Genomic DNA, 25357 nt, shown 5'->3' with positions numbered 1-25357 from the left:
CAGGTCATTTCTGTGTGGAGTTTGCATGTTCCCCCATGTCTGCGTGGGTTTCCTCCCACCATCAAAAAGACATGCATGTCAGGGTTAATACTCCTGTCTGTGCCCCTGACCGAGGCAATAGGCAGAAATAACAGGAGTTGGTACCAGGGTGCTGTACAGCGGCTGCTCACTGCTGCTTGTTACACAGCTAGGATGGATCAAATACAGAGAATGAATTTAATTTTATGTATGTACAAATGACAAAGTGTATTCTGTTCTATCCCATGGTAGAAGAGTTTGACCCCATCTCCGATGCTCCTGGCCTTACTCCCCTTCCACCTGGTCTCTTGCACACAGTATACCTACCTTTCTTCCCTCCATCATCTCAGCCAGCTCTCTCCCTCTACCAGTCATAGTGCCAACATTCAAAGTTCTGACCCTCACCTCCACACTCCTCCCCTTCCTCCTCTCTCACTGCCTCTGGACATGCCTCCCCCCTCTCCTTCTCCTTCACCCAACAGTAGCATAGTTTCCACCAGCACCCTGCTGACTAACAGTACCGGTGGCGGTGGTTTGTAACCCGCACCTCGACCGATCCGGTGTGGAAATCTGATTTATGAGCCGCATATTTAATGTGGCAAAAGTTTTACACCAGATACCCTTCCTGACGCCACCCTCCCCATTTATCTGGGACTGGCCCGGGCTTGTGCATCCTCAGTGTCTGGGTCACTTTATGTTAATTACTGATGAATCATATCTCTTTCAGACAAGGTGTGGGTCACGTGAGAAGAACTCTACAATGTGAAATGGTTGCATTAAAAGAGGAGATCAACTCAAACACATTTCCAGTAAAATAAAAATGCAAATGGAATCATATAGAAATATATCTTTTGCCCTCTGAAAACAGCATCAAGCAGCACACCTTTTTAGATTAAGACATGTGTTTATGTGTGTGTGGTTAGTACACGCTTAAATACAGACGTCTACAGTGAAATACATGTTAGTACCTAGTGCTGCAGTGTAGTGCAGCAGGTCACTCAGACACGCTGACCTGGTGAACAGCTGCATCACCACCCAGCCCTGCCCATCACACAGATCCTGCAGAATCCATGTGGAATTTGAAGGGAAGACGGCTGTTCTTGATGGGCTGATGGAATCTTAGACAAATGTGCAGGTGTCCCTTAGCTGGAAATGATTCTTGCTTTTGTTCTTCTCTCTGTCTACAGATAGATCCAGAAAACCAGAGCGAGGGAGGACCATGTATGAAAATGTCCCTGCAGGTATCAGTCGTACATCCACACATCCCTGAGTGCTGAGAGTGACGGCTGGTGGTGATGTTGGGTGGGTGGGCTAACCGATGCATCAGACCCATCATGCTGCATGCTGCACGGCAGCATCACATCCCACGTACCAAGTTACAGCAACCATGCTGTATACCGTGATATAGAACGTGCTCTATAACAACACCACGGAGAAGTACCCAGAATCCCCTGATGCCACAAAACTCTCTCTCTCTCTCTCTCTCTCTCTCTCACTTCCTAATTTTGTCGGACGAATGTTTCAAATCCACAATTCCTTGTTGGGTCCCCGCCGTGTCTCTCCCCCAGAAAGCTAGCATGGGAAACTGACAAGTGAATTCTTAGCTACACTAGCCCTTAGCCAGTCCTTTCGTTGACATCAAGTAACACACAACTTCTGATTTTGTCGTTTGTCCTGTTGTGTTATTTGGACATTGTTTGGACAATGTGTCCCCAGTCTCTTCACTTCCAAACACATTGAAGAAAGTGGATGAGAAAGTAAATACTCCACCTCGTTCATGCTAACGCCCGCACTCTCGTACAAGTAGCGCCTCACCGTACGTACCGTCACTCTGTACGTCTGCTGTCATTGGTCAAAAGCCAGCGGCCTGAGCGCTGAATGATTTTAGCCCCAACGATCAGCAAATCAAGGGGGCGTGGCATGACGCCTGTCACTCACTCACTACGAAGATGAATGGAAGCTGGTGCTACTGTGTTCGGGTGGTAGAAAATAAGCCCATCTAGATATGGCCTGTGTTTTTCTTGTACCTATGTGGTGCTGTTGCTGGTCTAGGTCCCACCAGAATTTAAAACAATCTGTTCTAAAGTTGTTTTTTTATTTTAACAATAACTTTCTCATCTTTATTGTAAAAGATAGAGAGGGCTTAATCCCCTTAGCCCATTTATACCAGCTGTCCCTGCCATCGTATGTTAAGAGCTTGGCTGGGAGTACATGAGCGTGGGTCTGTTGGTGCAGGTCTCTTCTACCCTACATGCCTACTTTCTATTATCTACACTTACTTTGTGCTTTTGTACGTTGTGCATGCATGTACACATATCAACGCGAGTTGAAAATCACTTCTGGCACTCAGGTAGCGTAGCGGTCTATTGTCTTGCCGGCTCGCCGGTTCGAATCCCCGTGTTACCTCTGGCTTGATGGGGTGTCTGCGGATGGGAAGCCGGACGTGGGTATGTGTCCTGGTCGCTGCACTAGCGCCTCCTCTGGTCAGTCGGGGTGCCTGTTCAGGGGGGAGGGGGAACTGGGGGGAATAGCGTGATCCTCCCACGCGCTACGCCCCCCTGGTGAAACTCCTCACTGTCAGGTGAAAAGAAGTGGCTGGTGACTCCACATGTATGGGAGGAGGCATGTGGTAGTCTGCAGCCCTCCCTGGATCAGCAGAGGGGGTGGAGCAGAGACCGGGACGGCTCAGAAGAGTGGGGCAATTGGCCAAAAAATACAATCGGGGAGAAAAATCCACAAAAGAAAAAAAAATCACTTCTTTTCCTCTGTGTGTGTGTGTGTGTGTGTGTGTGTGTGTGTGTGTGTGTGGTGCCCCAGTGTCCACAGCAGATCGCCAGCAGGTCTTGGGGGCCCTGGAACGCCTGCAGGCCAAGCTTGTCCAGAGGGAGGAATTGAGCCACAGCGAGATCCTGGGGGCCTTTAGAGAGACCCTACAGAGCCCCCTGCTGGGCCACATCCTCACCCTGCAACACTCCATCAAACAGCTGAAAGACCAGGTCAGCCACACAACCTCAGCTTAAACCGCAGCCTTACGGCAAACATTCCCGAACACCCCCGAGAGACGAGGCCTCATCACCTAATGATCAAGCCCCAAATAATTAGTGTGTTTACAAAATGAGTGATGAAACCGGTCGTTGGTTTGGGTCGTTATGCCCCAATATTGTTTATTATATACCACTGTATAGTTTATGAGGGTGGGGACACCTGCAGTCAGTTGACACTGACAGGTCACTTATGCCCCTTTTCCACTGCATGGAACTGGTCCAACTCGACTCTACTTTGTTCGACTCTATTCACTTTACTTTTTGGGTTTTGGTCTTCCACTGCAGATAGTATCCCCTCACGGCGAAGCCCCGCTGGTCATTTGTGGGCGTGTTGACTAGTTTTCCTCCCTTGTCTACCAGCGCCCCACACCAGTGTTTTATTTTCAAAAAGATCAACAAGACCAGCTCTAAGTGTGTGTTCACATGAACAATATTAGTGTCACGAAGAGATTCACTGACAACACATCATGTTTTACATGGATGGATTATCAACTATAATACGAGTTTCATAAGACTGGCGTTTAGCTTTTCCTGGTTATAAACAGAGCTGTTCAATTTCTCTCTGACCAATCAGTGATCAGATTTATTTATATTTCAATAAATAAATGTTAGTTGTATTTTTGTTTATATTCTATTTATATTTAAATTTTAATATTTTTATTTATTTATTTTATAAGATTTTATCTATATTTAAATAAATATACATATATGTATTTATATTTGGATCTTAGACTGCTTTTATTTGTCATGTTCTTGTATGCATGTCTCATACATGTAAGGGAACGAAGTTACGTTTCACAAGGACCGCAGCGCCACATAAAAACAAGTAAGTTATTTGTTTTTATTTATCATGAGTTATTTCAAATAACACACGATAAATATTAAAAACAAAAACGGGAGTGGCAGAGAAGTGTGTAGGAGTGGTGGTGTGGGTGGATTTTATCTGTTATTTTATTTATTTATTTATAGTGGTATTTTCATGTCACCTTTTAGTTTCGGCTCAGCGAACTTGGAACCTCGATGGAGGTGGTACCATGCAGTGGGAAAGTGAGTAGAGTAGAGTAGAGTAGAGTGGAGTAGAGCGGAGTGGAGTAGAGCGGAGTGGAGTAGAATGGAGGCGGTACCATGCAGTGGGAAAGCAAGTAGAGCAGAGTGGAGCAGAGTCGAGGCAGTACCATGCAGTGGGAAAGTGAGTAGAGTACAGTAGAGTAGAGTAGAATGGGGTAGAGTAGAGTAGAGTGGAGTGGAGGCGGTACCATGCAGTGGGAAAGTGAGTAGAGTAGAGTGGAGTGGAGTGGAGGCGGTACCATGCAGTGGGAAAGTGAGTAGAGTGGAGTAGAGTAGAGTAGAGTAGAGTAGAGTAGAGGCGGTACCATGCAGTGGGAAAGTGAGTAGAGTAGAATGGAGGCGGTACCATGCAGTGGGAAAGCGAGTAGAGTAGAGTAGAGTAGAGTAGAACGGGGGCGGTACCATGCAGTGGGAAAGTGAGTAGCGTGGAGTAGAGTAGAGTAGAACGGAGGCGGTACCATGCAGTGGGAAAGCGAGTAGAGTAGAGTAGAGTAGAGTAGAGTAGAGTAGAACGGGGGCGGTCCCATGCAGTGGGAAAGCGAGTAGAGTAGAGTAGAGTAGAGTAGAACGGGGGCGGTACCATGCAGTGGGAAAGCGAGTAGAGTAGAGTAGAGTAGAATGGAGGCGGTCCCATGCAGTGGGAAAGTGAGTAGAGTGGAGTAGAGTAGAGTAGAACGGAGGCGGTACCATGCAGTGGGAAAGTGAGTAGAGTAGAGTAGAGAAGAATGGAGGTGGTACCATGCAGTGGGAAAGTGAGTAGAGTGGAGTAGAGTAGAGTAGAGTAGAACGGGGGCGGTACCATGCAGTGGGAAAGCGAGTAGAGTGGAGTAGAGTAGAGTAGAACGGGGGCGGTACCATGCAGTGGGAAAGCGAGTAGAGTAGAGTAGAGTAGAGTAGAGTAGAACGGGGGCGGTACCATGCAGTGGGAAAGTGAGTAGAGTGGAGTAGAGTAGAGTAGAACGGGGGCGGTACCATGCAGTGGGAAAGCGAGTAGAGTAGAGTAGAGTAGAGTAGAACGGGGGCGGTCCCATGCAGTGGGAAAGTGAGTAGAGTGGAGTAGAGTAGAGTAGAACGGAGGCGGTACCATGCAGTGGGAAAGTGAGTAGAGTGGAGTAGAGTAGAGTAGAACGGGGGCGGTACCATGCAGTGGGAAAGCGAGTAGAGTAGAGTAGAGTAGAGTAGAGTAGAGTAGAGTAGAGTAGAACGGGGGCGGTCCCATGCAGTGGGAAGGGGGCCTCGGATGAGTGGCGGGACGTGTGTGTCAGTAAGCCTTGTGTCCAGATGAGCTGCTGTACAGATGAGTCTCGGTGTGGAGCAGCCAGCCTGTGTGTGGTGCTTGGCGTGTGGCGTCGGGCTCACGGTCCCGGGCCTATGAGGGCCTATGAACCTGCTGGGTTGGACTGAGTTGTGTGAAGCCTGTTTTGTCTCAGACCTGCTGGAGGCGCTGTTCAAGCAGCTCCTGGAAGCTTTGCAGAAATGGTTTTTTCTTCTCAGGCAGTAATTCGGACGCGTGGCGTCCACGGTGACTAAACCACGACGGCGAACTCATGGTGTGTGTAGTTTTGTCGTCTTAGTACCTCAGCTGTGAACGTGTTGCTTTCCATGGTGGTGTTTACTCATTAGACGGTTGGAGTGAAGTCTATGTCAGGGTGACAGAAGTGACGGGACGTTATCCAACCTGCGCATCACTGTAGGAGCCCTGCAAGATAAAATGAACAAGCCAGCGAGCGGTGTGCGAAGACTTGTCAAACACGTTTCCTCGCACACACACGGACGCACACGACCCGCCCCCCTGCTGAAAGCCTATCAGGTGTGGGTGCGCTGACACTCTCACCTGTCATTCCATCTAAAACGGAGACGTTTAATCCCATCTGCCGCCGCATCTGTATTCAGGACCAGCCTGTATTGACGTCGGGCCGTCCCTATAAACAATCCACCAGCCAAATTAAGATAATGGCTCGAACCAGCGCTGGTCCTGATACTCTAAGTGCTGCGAAGGTCAAGCCGGTGTCTATGAAGACATCGATGGAAACTGCATGAGGGCATATGAAACAGGGAGGAGGTCTCCCCTCCCCTCCGTCTTTCGGTCTGTCTGTCTCGCTCTCTCTCTCACTCTCTCTCAATGTGGTATCAAGCTATAATATCTCGGGTCTTGGTTTGACTAACGGCCTTGTCGAGGCTGTATTGATGAAATGGCTCTGGATCCTGCTCCGTCAGCCCAGCCTAAATAAGCAGTAGACTGATAAGTTTCCACAATGTGAGTGTAAAGGTCATTAATACATTACCTGCTCAGAGCTGGAGGAGAGAGAGAGAGAGAGAGTGAGAGAGAGAGAGAGAGAGAGAGAGAGTGCTGCAGAGCAGCCTATTGATTCCCCCCCCCTCCTCTCATACCCTCCAGCCCCCTTGCTTCATTTTTTTATACTTTTTTTTTTTGCAGATGATGTCCTTGCATATAAGGGCACCACTTCATGTCTCTCTCTCTCTCTCTCTCTCTCTCTCTCTCTCTCTCTCTCTCTCTCTCTCTCTCTCTCTCGCTCTCGCTCTCCGGATATACAGTGTAGTAGTACTAACACCTGAGGCTGTTGGCAGAGGGCCTGTTCACCGGCATTCCTCTGTGTCTGACAGATTAAAACAGGCAGGGCATTTTCACCTACTGTTGTCTTTAAAAAGTCCAGATCAGAATGATGATGTTCGCTGCGTTGTCTTTGGTCTGGTCTGTCTCAGCTCGCTTAATACCAAGTTCATTATTCAGTCGAGATATGAAAATGAGCAATTTAGTCCATGAGTGCAATGCATTGTGGGTCCAGAGCAGGCCGTTGTGGTTGCATTTAGCATGCTAACTGATGACAGAGGAGAAAAGTTGACAGGAGTAGCAGCACGGGATTTATTGTCGTGAGTTTTTGGCTCAAATGGACAAAGTTTCTGCAAACTGTCTTCACTGATCCATCTCACCATGTCATTGTTAGGATCTCTAAACAAACCAGAACATTCCACTGTGAATACATCACATCATTTCTATTAACCAAGTCCGGACTCTCGTTTGACCCCTGATTTTTGACTCTCTTTACTTGCCGGACCACTGTGGTGCTCGCCTGACACCACATGGAGAGTTCACCCCTGTCACACTGGATCAAGTCGGTTTCCTTCCCTTGGTCGCCCACGTTCTGCAGAGAGCGAGGGGACCTTACTGTCGGGATCGGACTCGAGACTCAAATGAGTAAAATGCTTCTTGAGACTTACAGGAGGGGAATTCTTCACTTCCCACCCCTTATGTTTTTCAGTTCCTGAGTTTTAAATAGCAATAACCGCAATTATGGTAGTATTGAAAATGGTAGTAAAAAGAGTAGTAGTAAGACTTGCAATAAAAGTAATAATTGTGGCGTTAATAATGATTGCAACAGTGGTGGTAACAGTTGTAAAAATAATAGAAATTAATGTGTAATGTTTATAGTAAATTTTGTAATAATAACAGTAGTAATAGTAAATAGTGGATCATCCGTTTCCATCGCTTCCTGTCCTCTGCATCAACACATCCGTCATTCCTACCACACACCTCACCACTGTCACACTTCCCTCATACATATCCTGCACCACTCCTACATACTTCTCTGCAACTCCCGACTTCCTCATACAATACCACACCTCCTCTCTCGGCACCCTGTCATATGCTTTCTCTAAAGACCAACTCCGTCTGACCTTCTCCATCAACATTCTTAAAGCAAACACCACATCTGTGGTTCTCTGAAACCATACTGCTGCTCGCTGATCACCACCTCTCCTCCTCTTAACCTAGCTTCTGTTACTCTTTCCCATATCTTCATGCTGCTGCTGACCATCACCTCTCCTCCTCTTAACCTAGCTTCTATTACTCTTTCCCATATCTTCATGCTGTGGCTGATCAACTTTATACCTCTGTAGTTGCTGCAGTTCTGCACATCACCCTTGTTCTTGAAAATCGGTACCAGTATGCTTCTTCTCCACTCCTCAGGCATCCTCTCACTTTCCAAGATTGTGTTAAACAATCTAGTTAAAAACCCCACTGCCATCTCTCCTAAACATCTCCATGCCTCCACAGGTATGTCATCAGGACCAACTGCCTTTCCACTCTTCATCCTCTTCATAGCTGCCCTCACTTTCTCAAGTCAAGTCAATTTTATTTGTATAGCCCATTATCACAAATTACAGGTATGCCTCAGGGGGCTTTACACCAACACAACATCTTGTCCTTAGACCCTCACACTGGATAAGCAACAACTCCCTAAAAAAAAGAAGAAAAAACAACCTTTAAAAGGGACATAAAATAGGAAGAAACCTCATGTAGAGCAGCAGAGGAGGGATCTCTCTCCCAAGACAGACAGACCTGCAGTGGATGTTGTGTGTACATAATTTACAGAATACAACATTTAAAGAGGATAACACAATTATAATGGAATTATAAGATATATGAAGAACATGATGATGAGGAGGATGCCAAGCAGTGTCCAGATGTCACCGGAACAGCCTAGGACCTGAGCCATGTGGCCACCATCACCATGTGGACATAGAAGGAGGACAGACTACACATGCACACAAGAGAGGCTCACATCACACCATTCACACACACACAAGAAGAGAAAGGAGAAGACATCATTCAGAGAGAGAAAACACATATGAGTGAAGAGAACAGTTCGCAATAGTCAATAATCTATACTCTGTAATCTATACTCTATAATCTCGTGGGCAGAACAGTGCTTGGTAAATTCATTGAGACAGAAACCAACCCTCCATGCAGTACAGGTTGTGAAGCACTCAACTCAAAGGCAACTAATTGTAGGCTAAAGAAAAAAATAAGTTGTAAGTTTAGATTTAAAGGACTCAACAGACTCTGATTGTCTGATGGCAGCAGGCAGGTTATTCGACAAGAACGGGGCCCGATAGGAAAAGGCCCTGCTGCCATCGGCTGACTTCTTTTTAACTTGGGTACACACAGGAGCCCTGTATTTTGAGAGCGAAGAGCTCAAGATGAAATGTACAGTTTAAGGAGATCAGACAGGTAAGATGGGGCCAGCCCATTTAGGATTTTATAAGTCAGCAGATATACCTTGAAGTCTGATAGGAATGGATAGGGAGCCAACGTAAGTGAAAAAAGGCAGTCTTGGTGATTTCTTTAATGTGCTTATTAAAGGAAAGGCTGGGATCAAATGTAACACAAAGACTTTTGGCTGCCACACTTTGTCAAATCACAGAGTTGTTGATCATTATTGTTACTTGATCAAATTGTTGTGTATGTCTAGCAGGGCCAGTGACTAGCATCTCAGTTTTATCTGAATTTAAAAGCAGGAAATTTAGCACCATCCAATTTTTCACAGTAGCCAAGCAGGCCTCTAATTTAGTCATTTGAGTATGATCATCAGCCCTTATAGGCACATACAGCTGAGTATCAGCCGCATAGCAATGAAAATTTGTTCCATGACTGCATATAATTTGGCCAAGAAGTGAAATATAAAGAGAGAAAAGTAGAGGGCCAAGATCTGAGCCCTGAGGTACGCCATGTTTAGCGTCAGAGAATTTCTATGTAATTATTATAGCAGACACATTGTTCTTCCTGATAAGTAGGATCATCCAAAAGAGTTGAATCAAGGGCAACTGGACTTGGTATATAACCGTGAAGACGTTTCGCCTCTCATCCAAGAGGCTTCCTCAGTTCTGCCTTTCTGACTAGACCAAGCTAGTCTGACTGGCTGGTGATGAGACTCAGAATTTATCCTCTATGAGTCGTTGTCAGAGCTATAGATGTCCATGGCTCTTTGTGTCCCGATGTTTACCAACGCCCATCGCTAACAGAGCCATAGATATGAGTGGCTCTTTTGTGTACCGATGTTTGGCTGCGCCCGTCGTTATTGGAGCTATTGATTTGCATTTGTTTAGCAGCGACGGTCGTTGGAGGTGTTAGTTTCGACTTCATTGTTCAGTGGTCATGAGACTCGTTGGAGCCGTTAGTGAGCGCCTGTTGTTCTTGGAGACTAGGCTTCTTGAGTCTCCTGGGTAGAGATGAAAGGACGGCATTGTAAGTGGGAGATAGGTGGTGTCCCAGACCTCCTCCTCTGTTGAGGGATGGTTTTTCCAGTTTCGCATAGATGGCTTCCTTCACCCCTCTTTCAAACCATCTATCTTCTCTGTCCAAAATGTGTACGTTGCTGTCCTCGAAGAGGCTTTGCTGAACGCTCACTGTGCAAGGTCTATATTCTGCTTGGCATCACTGGGGCTGCAAAGAGGAAAGCCATCAAGTCTACCATAGAGGCTGCAGAGAGGGCCTCCAGATGGTTTTGGATCAGGAGGAGTGATCTGTGGGCCAATGCTGCTGGGACACAAGCCAGGGTCTGATCAACCCTAGCTGGGTTGCCTTAGCGAGGGTGTATGATGTTGAAAGACCCAAAACACCCGAGGACCTCAGGAAACATCACTGAGGATGTGTCCCAGCACATCCTAGGGATGTATCTTCGAATCACCCCTGGCAATTCAAATGCCTCTATTGTCCCTGTAGTAGCCTAGGCTACAGACAGTCCATCAGCCCAAGGTTCATTGATGTTGTTGTCTCAATGAATTTACCGAGCACCTTTCTACCGAAGAGGTTATAGAGTACAGATTACAGAGTATAGATTACTGACTATTGCAAACTGTTCTCTTCTCTCGTGTCTTTTCTCTCTCTCCGAATGATGTCTTCTCCTTTCTCTTCTTCTGTGTATGTGAATGGTGTGATGTGAGTCTCCCTTGTGTGCACGTGCAGTCTGACCTCCTCCCAGGTCTCCATGATGATGGTGGCTGCTACCTGGACACTGTTTGGCATCCCCCTCATCACAGTTTCTTTTTATATATTTTATAAAGCCATATAATTTTGTTATCCTGTTTTAATGTTATATCCTCTCACTTAGATGTGTGACTTTTTTTTGTGACATGGTGATGCTGGTCGCGTGGCTCGGTTCTTGGGCTGTTCCGGTGGCGTCTGGACGCCGCTTGGCGGCATCCTCATCATATTCTTCATATATTTATAATTCCATTATGATTGTTTTATCCTCTTTCAACGTTGTATTGTGTAAATTGCGTAAACCCAACATCAGGTCATGTTGTGCGTCTTGGGAGAGAGATCCTCCTCTGTTGCTCTCCCTGAGCTTTCCTCCTATTTTTTCTCCCTGTTGAAGGTTTTTGTTTAGGGAGTTGCTCCTTATCCGATGCGAGGGGCTTAGGACAGGATGTTGCGTTGCTGTAAAGCCCCCTGAGGCACATTTGTGATATTGGGCGATACCAATAAAACTGACGACTTCACTTGTGAAGCCCCAAACAAAGTCCACAACCACAGAAATAGAGCGATATAGCAGGCTACTTACAGAGCCTGATCAGCACAAAGTCCATACCTGAAGCTTTATATTCTCTCTCTCTCTCCTAGGAGGGAGAGACAAAGAGAGGGGACACACACACCCAGAGGGAGGAGGGATGGAGAGGGGGAGAGAGAGGCTACAGAAAGAGAAACACACACACACACACACACTCATTCACTCAGTTCTGCAGGTGGGAGAACATGAGTGACAGAGATATGGGGGAGAGACACACAGGGAGGGACAGAAGGGGTGAGGGGAGAGACTCCTTCAGAGGGAGAGAAAGACAGGGAGCGCTTCACTTTTACTATACACAAGTATATTAGTCAGTAGAAGGTTGCCAGGAGATAAAAATTGGACCCGTTCAGTGCGATTTGTGGCTCTGCTGCAACACAACACGTCGTAATCAGCCTCTGTGGCCCAGTCATCCGAAGGGGCACTTCATCTCTCTCTTTCTTTTTTGGAAAAATGTTTCCCCTTTTCCCCCCCAATTGTACCCGGCCAATTACCCCACTCTTCTGAGCCGTCCCGGTCTCTGCTCCACCCCCTCTGCTGATCCGGGGGGGGGGGGCTGCAGACTACCACATGCCTCCTCCATACATGTGGAGTCACCAGCCGCTTCTTTTCACCTGACAGTGAGGAGTTTCACCAGGGGGAGGATCACGCTATTCCCCCCAGTTCCCCCTCCCCCCTGAACAGGCGTCCCGACCAACCAGAGGAGGCGCTAGTGCAGTGACCAGTACACACACCCGCATCCGGCTTCCCACCCGCAGACACGGCCAATTGTGTCTGTAGGGACGTCCGACCAAGCCGGAGGTAACACGGGGATTCGAACCGCCGACTCCCATGTTGGTAGGCAACAGAGTAGACCACCACGCCACCCGGACACCCGGCAGTTCATTTCTGTTTGACTGTTGTTCAGCTAGTCCGGTGGCTGCGTTATGTCGGGTGTTTTCACAGAGCAGTGCAGCTCATCGGGGGTGGTCCTGCGGCCTGCTCTTTGTTCTTGAGTTGTCATCATTTGTGTTTGCCAGTTTAGCTCCATATTAGCTTCCCACTGACACCATGAGCGCTCACAGGTGCAGAGTGAGCAGAGATCAGTTGGTAGTTCGGTCAGATTCGGGGGGGGGGCAGATTTTCATAGGTCAGGGGTTGTAACTAATGGGAAATTATTATTTTTTTAAACAAAGTTTATTTTCAATTTTCAAACACAAACCAACCAAACAATGGACCAACAACTACAACCCCCCCCCCCACTGCTCACCTACCCTCCAGACAGGCCCATACAGAGTCCCCCACCTCACCTGGCATGCCACGCGAAACAACATGAATTAAATTAAACCATAGCAAAAACTAACAACATAAACAAGTAACAGCCACAAATTAGATGGACAAAAGAAAAGGAAGAATTAACAAAAAATACATAAGCAAAAGAGGGCAGCACGGTGGCCCAGTGGTTAGCGCGGTCGCCTCACAGCAAGAAGGTCCTGGGTTCGAGCCCCGGGGTAGTCCAACCTTGGGGGTCGTCCCAGGTCGTCCTCTGTGTGGAGTTTACATGTTCTCCCTGTGTCTGTGTGGGTTTCCTGCGGGGGCTCCGGTTTCCTCCCACAGTCCAAAGACATGTAGGTCAGGTGACTCAAAGACCTGTAGGTCAGGTGACTCAAAGACATGTAGGTCAGGTGACTCAAAGACCTGTAGGTCAGGTGACTCAAAGACCTGTAGGTCAGGTGACTCAAAGACCTGTAGGTCAGGTGACTCAAACCCATGTAGGTCAGGTGACTCAAAGACATGTAGGTCAGGTGACTCAAAGACCTGTAGGCCAGGTAACTCAAACCCATGTAGGTCAGGTGACTCAAAGACCTGTAGGTCAGGTGACTCAAAGACCTGTAGGTCAGGTGACTCAAAGACATGTAGGTCAGGTGACTCAAAGACCTGTAGGTCAGGTGACTCAAACCCATGTAGGTCAGGTGACTCAAAGACATGTAGGTCAGGTGACTCAAAGACCTGTAGGTCAGGTGACTCAAACCCATGTAGGTCAGGTGACTCAAAGACATGTAGGTCAGGTGACTCAAAGACCTGTAGGTCAGGTGACTCAAAGACATGTAGGTCAGGTGACTCAAACCCATGTAGGTCAGGTGACTCAAAGACATGTAGGTCAGGTGACTCAAAGACCTGTAGGCCAGGTAACTCAAACCCATGTAGGTCAGGTGACTCAAAGACCTGTAGGTCAGGTGACTCAAAGACCTGTAGGTCAGGTGACTCAAAGACATGTAGGTCAGGTGACTCAAAGACACGTAGGTCAGGTGACTCGGCCATACTAGATTGTCCCTAGGTGTGTGTGTGTGTGTGTGTGTGTGTGTGTGTGTGTGTGTGTGTGTGTGGGCCCTGTGTGGTGGCCTGGCGGCCTGTCCAGGGTGTCTCCCCGCCTGCGGCCCAGTGACTGCTGGGATAGGCCCCAGCATCCTGCGCCCCTGAGAGCAGGATAAGCGGTTGGGATGGTGGATGGAGGGAGGTTTTAGGTTTTGTTGAAGTGTGCCTCCAGAGCCCAGTGTGGCTGGCCTGCTATCACACAGAGTTGTCAGCTGGTTACACTCGTTTCCACCGTCACGCTGACGTTGCCTCACCTCTAACCGATTTCCGTGGGGGAGGGCGATTCGGTTCTCCCTAGCCAATCACCGGAGACCAATGTGTCCGCCTCAATCCATCGTCTTTTTACGGCGACGCTGATGCGTAGCCATGACAACATACTGGTTTCGCCAGAGTTTTAAGAGTGGAGCGGAGCGAAATAAAAACAAACTACGATGTCGGGCGATATTGAGAAGAGATGCCGGCTATGTAAAGTCAATTTGTGAATCCCGGGGGCCATATTAAATTCAAGACTATTATTCAGGAGCCCAAACACGAAAGAGAGGCCATTACGTGAACGTTTCCGGGATGTCGGGGTAATTCTCCCATATCAACAGGCGCTTGACAACAGTGTTAGTCCTGCCTGTGACGCTGATTGGCTTATCACGAGTCCCTCCCCTGGGGTTCGGTGGATACTCGCCTTTTTAACCGAGAAACCGCTGTTTTATGTCATGAAGCCAGACCACCAGAATCAGTCAGCTCGGTGGAGTGGACGGATTCAAAGGTCTGGACCCAGGCAACGTGATGGCAGTGTTGTTCCTAGATGGTCGGGTTATGTTGAAGACCCTCTGTGGTTGGCGACAACAGAATAAGCTCTCTCTCTCCCTCTCTCTCTCCCTCTCTCTCACCCCCCCCCCCCCAGCTGAGCAGTATGCCAGCTGATGCCTGCAGTGATTACAGTTTCTCAAGGAGGGGTCAGCTGATAGTGAGTGCCAGTCAGCCGGCGAGCAGCCTGGCCCTGTCCACCCAGTCCCACCTGTCTGCCAATGGCTCCGCCCCCCTGTCCCCCGAGCAACTCCAGAGATGGATCCTCTCTGCAGCCAAGGTGGGTGGCACACACAAAGACCACAGATGTGTTGGATGTTCATGGTTTTCTTGCAGGTGTTGGCTCTTCATGATGGGTTACTGGTCTAGTGTGAGAAGAGCAGTTCCACCATATCTTCTCACATATAGTGTGAACTCTTCCATCAGTAAACCACAAGCTGCCCTGAAATCAGGACGGACCAAAGCTTTATGTGGTTCTGGTCATTTGAGATCAGTTCCAGTCTAAAAAGGTCAAAAGATCCAGATGGTTCCTACGTCAGCTAGGAAAACAGCTTCTGTTTGGAAATCAAATTTCACTAAAGCCTGAAATTATAAATCATTTGTAAATATAGAAAAAAAGTTTGCCAATAAACTGTTCTTTTCAAAAATAATGTTGAACACAAGTTAAAAAAAAGTGGGAGTTGCTGGTTCCCAATCTGATTCTAATGGTTCTGTTTCAGCACTGTCACGCCGAGAGAGAGAGTCCAGAACCACAAAAATCCAGACTACATCCTGATCTGTTTGTTTTAACCCACCCTCCAGGCCCTTAACAGACTCGGGGTGTGTATGTGTGTGTGTGTGTGTGTGTGTGTGTGTGTGTGTGTGTGTGTGTGTGTGTGTGTGTGTGTGTGTGTGTGTGTGTGTAGGGTCGACCAACGGACACTATTGTACTATCCAGGCCTGCCTCTGGTGGTCTGGGTTTCAGTGTTGTGGGTCTGAAGCCTGAGGGTCCGTCAGGTCAAGGAGTCTTCATAACACACATCCAGCCTGGAGGCCCGGCTCACAAGTATATACTACTAATATTTTACTATTAATATCACTATTACTATTACTGCTACTGCTAGTAGAACTACTGCTGTTTCTATTGTTACTATCACTACTACTGCTGCTGCTGCTACTACTGCTCTCTTAGTTTTGCTATTGTATTTACAACTGCTACTACTGTTAGTACTGCTACTACTAAAAGAACTACTACTTTGACTGCTAGCACTGTATTTCTTAAGATCTCAAACACCCATCCAACTGTTCATGTAACACCTGTACTCCTAATTAAGAGTTTTACATCATAATTCAACTATTCATGTAACACCTATACTCCTAATTAAGAGTTTTACATCATAATCAGACTATTCATGTAACACCTGTACTCCTAATTAAGAGTTTTACATCATAATCCAGCTATTCATGTAACACCTGTACTCTTATCATCTCCAGTTCCCTATTTAATACTGTGTCTGTGTGGAAATAATAATTGTTGTTGGGAAGAATAACCCATTCGTTTTCCTGTGTTCGAAAAATTACATTTTCCATTGTCATTGAATTTAACAGAAGCTGCTAGGTACAAACCAACGCGCTAGCCTGTAGTTAGCAGTAGCATCTGGTTTAACACTAGAACGACCAAGGCCATCATTTTGACAGATTTGGATTTTCAAAGTTTAATAACTGTTAAAAAAAAAAGAAAGAAAGAAAAAGACATAGACCTGCCACTCCCTGGATGCTCCTAAAATTGCATATATTTGCGTTAAAATTAGTTTTAGATCAATTGCGCAAAAAAGTTATACGATCGACCTAAAACGACCATGAGCGGTTAAAAAATACGGCTCGTAATTTGCACGTTATCATGCGCGTCACATCACTATTTATGACGTGTGTTGGTCGCGTCATTTCCTTTGTGAAGTTCGTTGCTGTGTCCTAGAAACACACTAGCGCCCTCCAGTGCAGAGAAATAGTCTACACTTGATGTGTGACGATGTCCACCATGTCTGGTTACAGACGCCGCTACAGATGCACCATGACTACCACAAGGTGTTGCAGTATTTACAGGCGTTGGACAGTGGCCATTTTAAACTGTTTGAAAAATAGTATTAAAGTTGTTAAAATGTTAATTTTGGTGTCAGTTAGTGTCTTAACAGACACACTAACACATGTAATGCGTTAATATCTCAATTGGGTATTTATCTTGACAGAATATAAAGTTTAAAAACCGGCCGTCATTTTGACCGCCCATGGTCATTTTAGATAGGAGTGAAATCCCGGTCGTTCTAGTGTTAAACAAGAAGGATTAAGAATGCCAGTAAGAAGTAATTAGGCTGACTAAAATGCCAATAAATTCCAATATTTGTCCAATAAATATTGGAAAGAAGATATTCTGTCAAAACTCTTGGATTTTATATTTTTGTGGGTTAATGTTGGAGTGTTGTTATCCTGTTAAAGGGTGGGTTAATGTTGGTTTGTTTTCTATGTTAATGGATGGGTTGACAGTTGCTAGATTGTTGTTTTGTGTCTGTGCTGTAGGGACAGTCGTCTACAGGAAAGGGACCAGATCCTGGTGATTAATGGCGTTCCTCTGGAGCCGGCAGCAGGCCAGCAGCAGGCGCTGGCTCTGCTGCAGCAGCCCGGCGACAAGGTGGAGCTGGTGGTGGCAAGGGACCGCTCACATGCTCCATCACCGCCAGTTACCACGCCCATCAACATGGTAAGACCTCACTGGAGACCAGTCCAGAGGATCACAGATATCAGAGATCTTATTTTAAAGCAACAGTGCGGTTCTACAGAGAGCCAAATTAGAAGAGAATGACATAATACCAGAGAGCACACCTGTCGAAGTTTAACCAATTAGAAAACACACAGAATCAGACTCGTTTGCATGTCTTGATGGTATGGATAATTTCTCAAATCATTTCAGATCAAAGAGGAACCTTGTAGAGAAAGCTTTAGGATGAAGGTAAGAGAGCTGTTGGGAGATAGATTGCCACCAGATTGGGATAGAACAGCAGACGGACTAAGGGAAGCAGGCAGGCGAGCGTTAGGAGAATCTTAAAGGGGTAAAAAGAAGGGACAGGAAAGTTGGTGATGGGAGGAAGTAGTGCAGCACTGCATAAAGAAGAAAAAGTTGGCCAAAGTGAAGCTGTACAAAAATGAGAATGAGCAAAACAAGAATGAATGCAAGAAAGCTAGGAAAGAAACTAAGAGAGTGGGAGTGATTAAAAGGGCAAGAGCATATGGGGACCTGTACAAAACAGAGAGACGGAGCAAGCAAGGATGTTGAACAAGTAAAACTGATCAAGGACACAGATAGAAGAGTACTTTCAAAAGATGAGGATATTTTACAGAGATGGAGGGATTATTTCAGTCACCAAATGAATGAAGAGAATAGCAGAGAAAGAAGGACAGAGGAACCACCAAGGAACGAAGAAGATGTGGCAGAGATTACAAGGGTTGAGGTGATAAAAGCGTTGCAATGAATGAAAGATGGAAAAGCTGCAGGACTGGACAATATACCAGCAGAAGTCTGGAAATACTTAGGTGATACTGGCATAGAATTCCTGATTAGACACTTCAGCAACATAATACAGACTTGGAAAATGCGAGATGAATGGAGAAAGAGCATAGTGGTACCAATTTGCAAGAAAAAAGGTGATGCTCAAAGTTGCAACAACTACAGAGAGATAGAATTGATGGGACATACAATGAAGTTATGAGAGAGAGGGATTGAAGTGAGACTTAGGAAGGAAGTGACTATAGGGAAAGAACAATTTGGATTCATGCCTGGAAGAAGTACCACAGATGCTATATTTGTCCTCAGGACCTTAGCTGGAAAATACGTTGTAGGACAGAAAGAATTGCACTGCGTATTTATTGATTTGGAGAAGGCATATGACAGAGTACTGAGAGAGCAGTTGTGGTATTGTCTGAGAGCGAAGGGAGTGGCAGAAAATTACATCAGCATAATTCAGGAGATGTACAAAGACTGTAAGACTGTAGTTCGATGTGCAGTGGGAACAACAAGTGAGTTTGAGATAAAGATAGGATTGCATCAAGAATCAACATTGAGCCCTATCCTGTTTGTGATACTGATGGACAGCCTCAAGGAACATCTTAAGAAAGAGCCACCATGCAGCATGATGTTTGCTGATGACATTATGCTAGCAAACGAGGACAATGAAAGGTTGGAGAGAGATCTTGAAGATTAGAGAGAAGCGCTAGAGATTAGAGGACTAAAGATGAGCAGAACAAAGACTGAGTACCTGTGTATAAATAAGCAAGTCGAAAGCCCAGGATGGACCTTAGGAGGAGAAGATGTCCCAGAAGTTAACGAATTCAAGTACTTAGGATCGACAATACGGACTGAAGGTGGTGGTAAGAAGGAAGTCAAGAAAAGGACACAATCCGGGTGGAATTCATGGGGAAAGGTAGCTGGAGTACTTTGCGACAAAAGAATGCCGTCGAGGATAAAGGGCAAAGTATACAAATGAATGGTCAGCCCTGCCGGGCTCTGTGGGATGGAAGCAGTGACAACTGCGGAGAGGTAGAATCTACATGACAGGTAGCAGAGATGAACATGCTGCGTTGGTCCTTGGGAGTGACTAGAAAAGACCGGAAGTGAAATGAAGAAGTGAGAGCTACTTTCAAGATCAGAGGAATGGATGGGAAGTTGAGAGACAAGATTGAGATGGTTTGGACATGTCCAGAGAGGAGGCATAGACTATATAGGAAAGAAGGTGTTGGACCTGGAAATAGCTGTAAAAGAAAAAGGAGGCCAAGGAAAAGCTGGAGAGACCAGATAGAGGAGGACATGAGGAGGATTGGACTGCGGGAGAAGGCTGCGTCAGACAGAAAGCTACAGAGGGCAAAAAGCCACTGAGAAACGGAACAAGCCGAAAGAAGAAGATTTCAGCGTATTGATTCTGTACTTGATTTGGTACCATCACAATGAATAAAGTGGCCATTTTGATTACTACAGACATGACTCTACCCTCAGTTTCTGTCTTAGTGCTGTCATGTTCTAGTGTAAATGTGTACGTCTCAGTTTTTCTGTCATTAATGGAAAGGCACTGAGACATTGACCCAAACGCACTGCAGTGAGAAAGAAACGGCATCTTAAGGTCTTGACACACCGGTCAGCCAATGTCGGGCCATCAGTAAGAGTCTGTGACCCTAGTTTTTGCGGTGTGTCCCACACCGTCGGCACTAGTCGGACCCCTGTCGGCAGCTTTTTGGTTGGTTCAGCATGTTGAATGGGCGGAGCCCATTGGTGAGAGAGATCACTCTGACTGGCTGTTCAGCTGAGCAAATCAGTGCAGAACGTACAGGCTAGTTGGCCGCCGGCTGTAGTCTTTGCGGTGTGTTCAAGTGCTACTTTTGGCCCAGACGGCAGGCGATGTGAGGCGACGCAACAGTCGGCCTTCGTTGCCGCTAGTTGGTTTGGTGTGTCTGGGCCTTGTACATTTACTGTCGGTAGAACACAACATCATTTGCCACAGTAAACACAAAATACCTGCAAACTGGAAAATGGAAGAATAGAGGAAGGTATTTAATTTCTCCTGAATTTAGAGAATCCATTCTTTAGAGGTTCTTTGATTCTATCAATCAGTGTCTTACGTTAACTGCGATCCCTTTAATGGTTGCTGTCAATCATTCTGTAACAACTTTAGGAAACTGTCTTCAGTGAAAACTATCCATCCGTTATCCAAACCACTTATCCTGCTCTCAGGGTCACGGGGATGCTGGAGCCTATCCCAGCAGTCACTGGGCAGCAGGCAGGGAGACACCTTGGACAGGCCTCCAGGCCATCACAGGGCCCACACACACACACACGTTCACACTTAGGGGGCAATGTAGTACGGCCGATTCACCTGACCTGCATGTCTTTGGACTGTGGGAGGAAACCGGAGCCCCCGGAAGAAACCCATGCAGACACGGGGAGAACATGGAAACTCCACTCAGAAGGTTGGACTACCCCGGGGCTCAAACCCAGGACCTTCTTGCTGTGAGGCGACTGCACTAACCACTGCGCCACCATGCCACCCTGTCTTCACTGAAAACTACATGAATTTAATTTTAGAGCCGCATGTTGATGAAACTTCATAGCTGCAGATACCTGAACATCGTTGTGGACACACACACACACACGCACAGAGCTCTTTACGTTATTCAGCAACCTGGCTGTCACTCAAAACCGTCAGCGCTGGTCTGTTACAGAGAGGTCGTCAATCAAAGCTAGAGCTCACTTTCAGGCCCCGCCCCTTAGCTGATGTGACGTTTGTGTTTCTAGCAAGTGGCTAGCATGAAGACTGTTGACATTGACTGCCTGATTTTTATGCCCTTAAAGCCAATACGAAATCAAGTTAGTGCTTCACTTGCAAGATCGTTCCTGACAATATGTATTTAAGTGTGAGTGGAAGAACAATCAATGACTGTCGACAGGATGAGATGGAGAGAGAGAGACTTTTAAAAGACAGAGAGGTAGAGAGACTTTAAAGGGGAGCGAGTTGCTAGCTTGATGCTACACCAAGACACACTTTACACACTTTTTTGCTTAAATTTTCACAGTGGATCCATTTTACTGCTGAATCTCTCATCTGCCAAATACTTCAGCCTTTTCTCTTTTACTCTTGGCGTCAGGTGTCCTGTAATGAAGCCAGTTACTAGACCTGCTTCTGCCTTCATGTGGACTCACACTGTCACTACCGCTATGGATTGTCTGGATGAGGACTGGAGCTACACGAGGGGGGTCAGCGTAGCGGGTGACACACGCCATTACTCCCTGCACTGTAACAACCCGGCGCTCCCTCTCTGCTGTGCTGCATTAATTAAATAACCAAACGAACCCTCGTTAGGAGTCTGTTCACACGGCGAGCAGGGAAAGCACGTTGTCACACACTGTGAGAACAGGAGGATCAGAGTAGGTGCTGTAATGATTCTGCCCCGCTCTGTTGTGGGGTCATTATCAACACAGCAATACTCTGTTCTCCTGCCTGGGACCGGGGCCACGTCCTGCATACCGAGCCCACAATCCAGCCTGCTTTTCTTTTATTCATCTCCCGTTTCTGTTGAGGTCGCCTTTAATGGAGCACCGGGCAGGGAAAAACGTGGCTCTGGATGGGATTTTAGGCTAGTTTCCCCTGCCGTGGTTAACTATCCGTCACCCGCAGACAGCATGCTGTTCCCAGCTGGAGTCAGACGGCCCTGATCCCCTCCACTTCAGCAGCTGAGTGTTGGTGTGTTGGCTGGCGAGGGCCTCTCCTGTTTCTGTAGCAGTCATCACAGAGACACTGCTTCAGGAAGTCCCAGAAAAACATATAAATCAAAAAGTCCAAGATGGCTGCACTGCGTCGGCTATTAAGCCCGTTTTATTCCACCATATATTAAGACAGTGTGGCAGGGAACGCCCTTAGGACTTAAGACTTTATTTATTGCACATCTAAAAATGATTAAATACTGACACAACACGGGGAAAAAAGCTCCCAGATTTAGTGACTAAAGAATCCCAAGGGCCTGGTAAAACCACCGCTGCTCTGAGGACACAACCCAGTCAAGTACAGTTAAAACAGATGAAAATGGCAAACCAGTTGGTTAACTAGTAACAGACACTGTTTGAAAACCCTCCCCTGGCCCCAAGCCACCCGTCCATCAAAACGCCAAGGTCACCCCCCCCCCCCCCATAGCTCACACTCACACCTACCTACACTCTCAGCGGATTAAGTCCTTTGTAAAAACAAGCGGTTTCCAGCCTCTGCCAACATTTCTGCTTATCAGGAGAAGCTGAGAAAATATTAACCTTTTTTGGAGTAAGGTCCCGGTGCCGGGCCTGCCTCCATCTTTAATGGGCTGATTAGGGTGTGCTGATGTTGTCTCCTAGCATTCCTCCTCTCACTTTACAGCACCTCGGCCCGCTCGACACACTCTTATCAGGAGGCCTTATCATGGTGCACCGAGCCTCGTGTGGCTTTCTTGTATAAGCCTGAAATTGCACTAGTAGCCCTTTAATCTGGCCTCTGGGCCCCGCTTTTGACCCAATTTATTTACAGGACAGGAGAGAAAAGATGAGTTTAATGCAGCTTGGAGTTTAATTGTAAGGAATCACTCCTAATGACACACTGAACAGAAGTCTATTGATCACACCCGAGGCAGGAGTTAGTGAGCCGTGGAGGTAGCTGCCTGCCTGGTAATAAACAAGTCGCTTTCACCCTCCTCTTGTGCTATTTGCTATTGTTAGTCGAGTCAAACCTTATTCATATAGCACATTTCATACACAGGGTAACACAATGTGCTTTACATAACATGACAATGCAATCACAACACAATCATAAACGTGCAAATGTAGAAAATAAATATGCACATCAACAGGTGCAGTTATACAGGAATCAGAGCAGAATAGACAAATATCACAATATACAAAACACACACACACACAAACCAAGAACTGAGCCAGAGGCTGTTGTGAAAAGTAAGGTTTTTAACCTGCTTTTAAAAGTGTTCAGTGGGGGGGGGGCCTCTCTCAGGTCCTCAGACAGGGCGTTCCGTCTACCTGGTGTGTGAATACAAAAGGCAGCTTCCCCTGGGTTAGAGTTAGTATGAGGGATGGTTAGAAGACCACTGCCTTTGGACCTAAGGGTTCTTGCTGGTTTGGAAGTAATTAGCATGTCTTTAGGTGCGAGGCCATTTAGATCTTTGTGTACAAGTAACAGAACTTTAAAATCAATCCTAGTTTAACGGGGAGCCAACGCAGAGATATAAGAACAGGTGTAATGTGTTCATACTTTTTAGTTCTGGTCAGAACATGCGCAGCCGCATTTTGAATTAACTGTCGTTGGCGTACAACTGATTTTGGGAGGCCGGTTGAATAGTCCATTACAGTAGTCTGGTCTACTTGTTATAAATGCATGGATTAATTTCTCAGTCTGATTTTGAGAGAAAGCCCTTCATCAAATATGGTTGAATCAGTTCATCTGAATACAATGGTTATTGACAGACAGATCTGTCAGTAATCGTTGTGTCCAGATGAACTGATTCAACCTTATTTGATTTTCTTACCTGGATTACTGAGCATGCATCAAGATGAAAGCTCTTTAGTTTTGAAATGTTTTTAAGATAGTAGAAGGCTGATCTTGTGAGATGATTGATGTGGCTCTTAAAATTTAGATCCCCGTCTATGATTACACCCAGATTTCAGAGCTGAGATGAGCTGCAATTCTCTGTCTCCGAGTCTTCGCACCAAAAACGAGTATTTCTGTTTTGTCATTGTTCAGTTGTAAAAAGTTCTCTGACATCCATCGATTAATATCATCAATACACAGAGTTAGGGAGTGTATGGGATCTAGGTCATCAGGAAATAGGGATATGTACAGTTGTGAGTCATCTGCATAATTATGATAATTGTGTTTCTGTATAACATGTGCAAGTGGGAGCGTATAGAGATTAAACAGTAGTGGTCCAACAATTGAACCTTGGGGTACCCCACACATTATACCCACTTTGTCCGAGGCAAAGCCTCCAATGGACACAAAGAACTGCCTGTCCTGTTGGTAGGTTCTGAATCAGTTGAGAACCGGGCCAGAGAGGCCGACCCATTTTTCTAATCTCTCTAGTAAAATATCATGGTCAACAGTTTCAGAGGCGGCACTGAGATCCAGGTGTACAAGAAAAGATCATTTATTAGAATCTGTGTTCATATGCAGATCATTCACAACTTTGATAAGTGCTGTTTCTGTCCTATGCTCAGATCGAAAAACCTTACTGATAAACGACTAGAAGGTTGTTTGATGGTAAATAGTTATTAAGCTGAGAATAAACTGTTTTTTCTAAGTATTTTGCTGAGGAATGGTAAATTGGAGATGGGCCTATAGTTGGTATTAACTGTTGCATCAAGGTTGCTCTTGTTCAGAAGTGGTTTAATGTCAGCTGCCTTAAGTGCTGCAGGAAATATACCTGTCTGAAGAGAGCAGCTGATAATTTCTAATACCTCAGGTGTTAGGCAACTTGGAGATGAAATCTTCCTTCTTACGAAGCTTTAGAAAGTTAAAAAGACATGTAAAATCAGATTTTAAAAGCTCCAACTGCTGCCATGGAATGTCATTTGTGCCAACATGAACGACAACTTTCTTAACAGAGATTTACTAAGATAGCGAAATAGGACGTTCTGCCAGAATGTGATTTACCTTGGCACCTGGAAAGCAGCGTGTTGCAGCCCTGCTGGACCTGACATCCCTGATGATAGAATCACCCATAATCAGAACAGTGTGTGCCTATGTGGTTTTTACCTGATATCAGTGTCAAGCATTTTGTAATGAAACCTGTTAACGCAGCTACACCATACATGCTTACTACACTAGATTGTACTCAGTCAGTTCTACTTAGAATTACAGATGTATTGTGCAACTGGCTTATTTCTGCAAGACTTTTGTTTACAGGATGCTAGAAGACTACCTTCAGGCTTCCCTTGGTATTCCAGAGGTAGTGAGTTACACTGGAACAGTCTCTTCTATCAGATCATAGCCTTAATAACCACAACTACCTCCCATTACAGAGTTATTCATGAGGTGTGCATGTGTGTGTGTGTGCGTGCGTGTGTGTGTGTGTGAGAGAGAGAGCTCAAGGCTCTACCCTGGAACCTGATCAGGGTCTTGTATCAGAATTTATGATTTGTTCTTGAGAATCCATCTT

The 25357-nt window shown here is 46.2% G+C and overlaps 1 protein-coding gene across 1 annotated transcript in view; it reads left to right on the top strand.

Annotated features, from left to right (window-relative positions):
* Positions 1-1220: 1220 nt before the first annotated feature.
* The window catches only part of patj (PATJ crumbs cell polarity complex component), a 272303-nt gene continuing 248166 nt past the window's right edge, over positions 1221-25357 (top strand). The window contains exons 1-5 of the mRNA XM_056276027.1: positions 1221-1259; positions 2836-3014; positions 14751-14933; positions 15559-15698; positions 17207-17387. Of these exons, the coding sequence (XP_056132002.1) occupies positions 1238-1259; positions 2836-3014; positions 14751-14933; positions 15559-15698; positions 17207-17387 (705 nt within the window). The 5' untranslated portion in view covers positions 1221-1237. The remainder of the gene's footprint in view (positions 1260-2835; positions 3015-14750; positions 14934-15558; positions 15699-17206; positions 17388-25357) is intronic.

The sequence above is a fragment of the Lampris incognitus genome, chromosome 3 (genome assembly GCF_029633865.1).
Source record: "Lampris incognitus isolate fLamInc1 chromosome 3, fLamInc1.hap2, whole genome shotgun sequence".
Classification (NCBI taxonomy): domain Eukaryota; kingdom Metazoa; phylum Chordata; class Actinopteri; order Lampriformes; family Lampridae; genus Lampris; species Lampris incognitus.
Note: the sequence above shows the minus strand (reverse complement) of the source record. Positions and strands in the feature narration are given on the sequence as shown.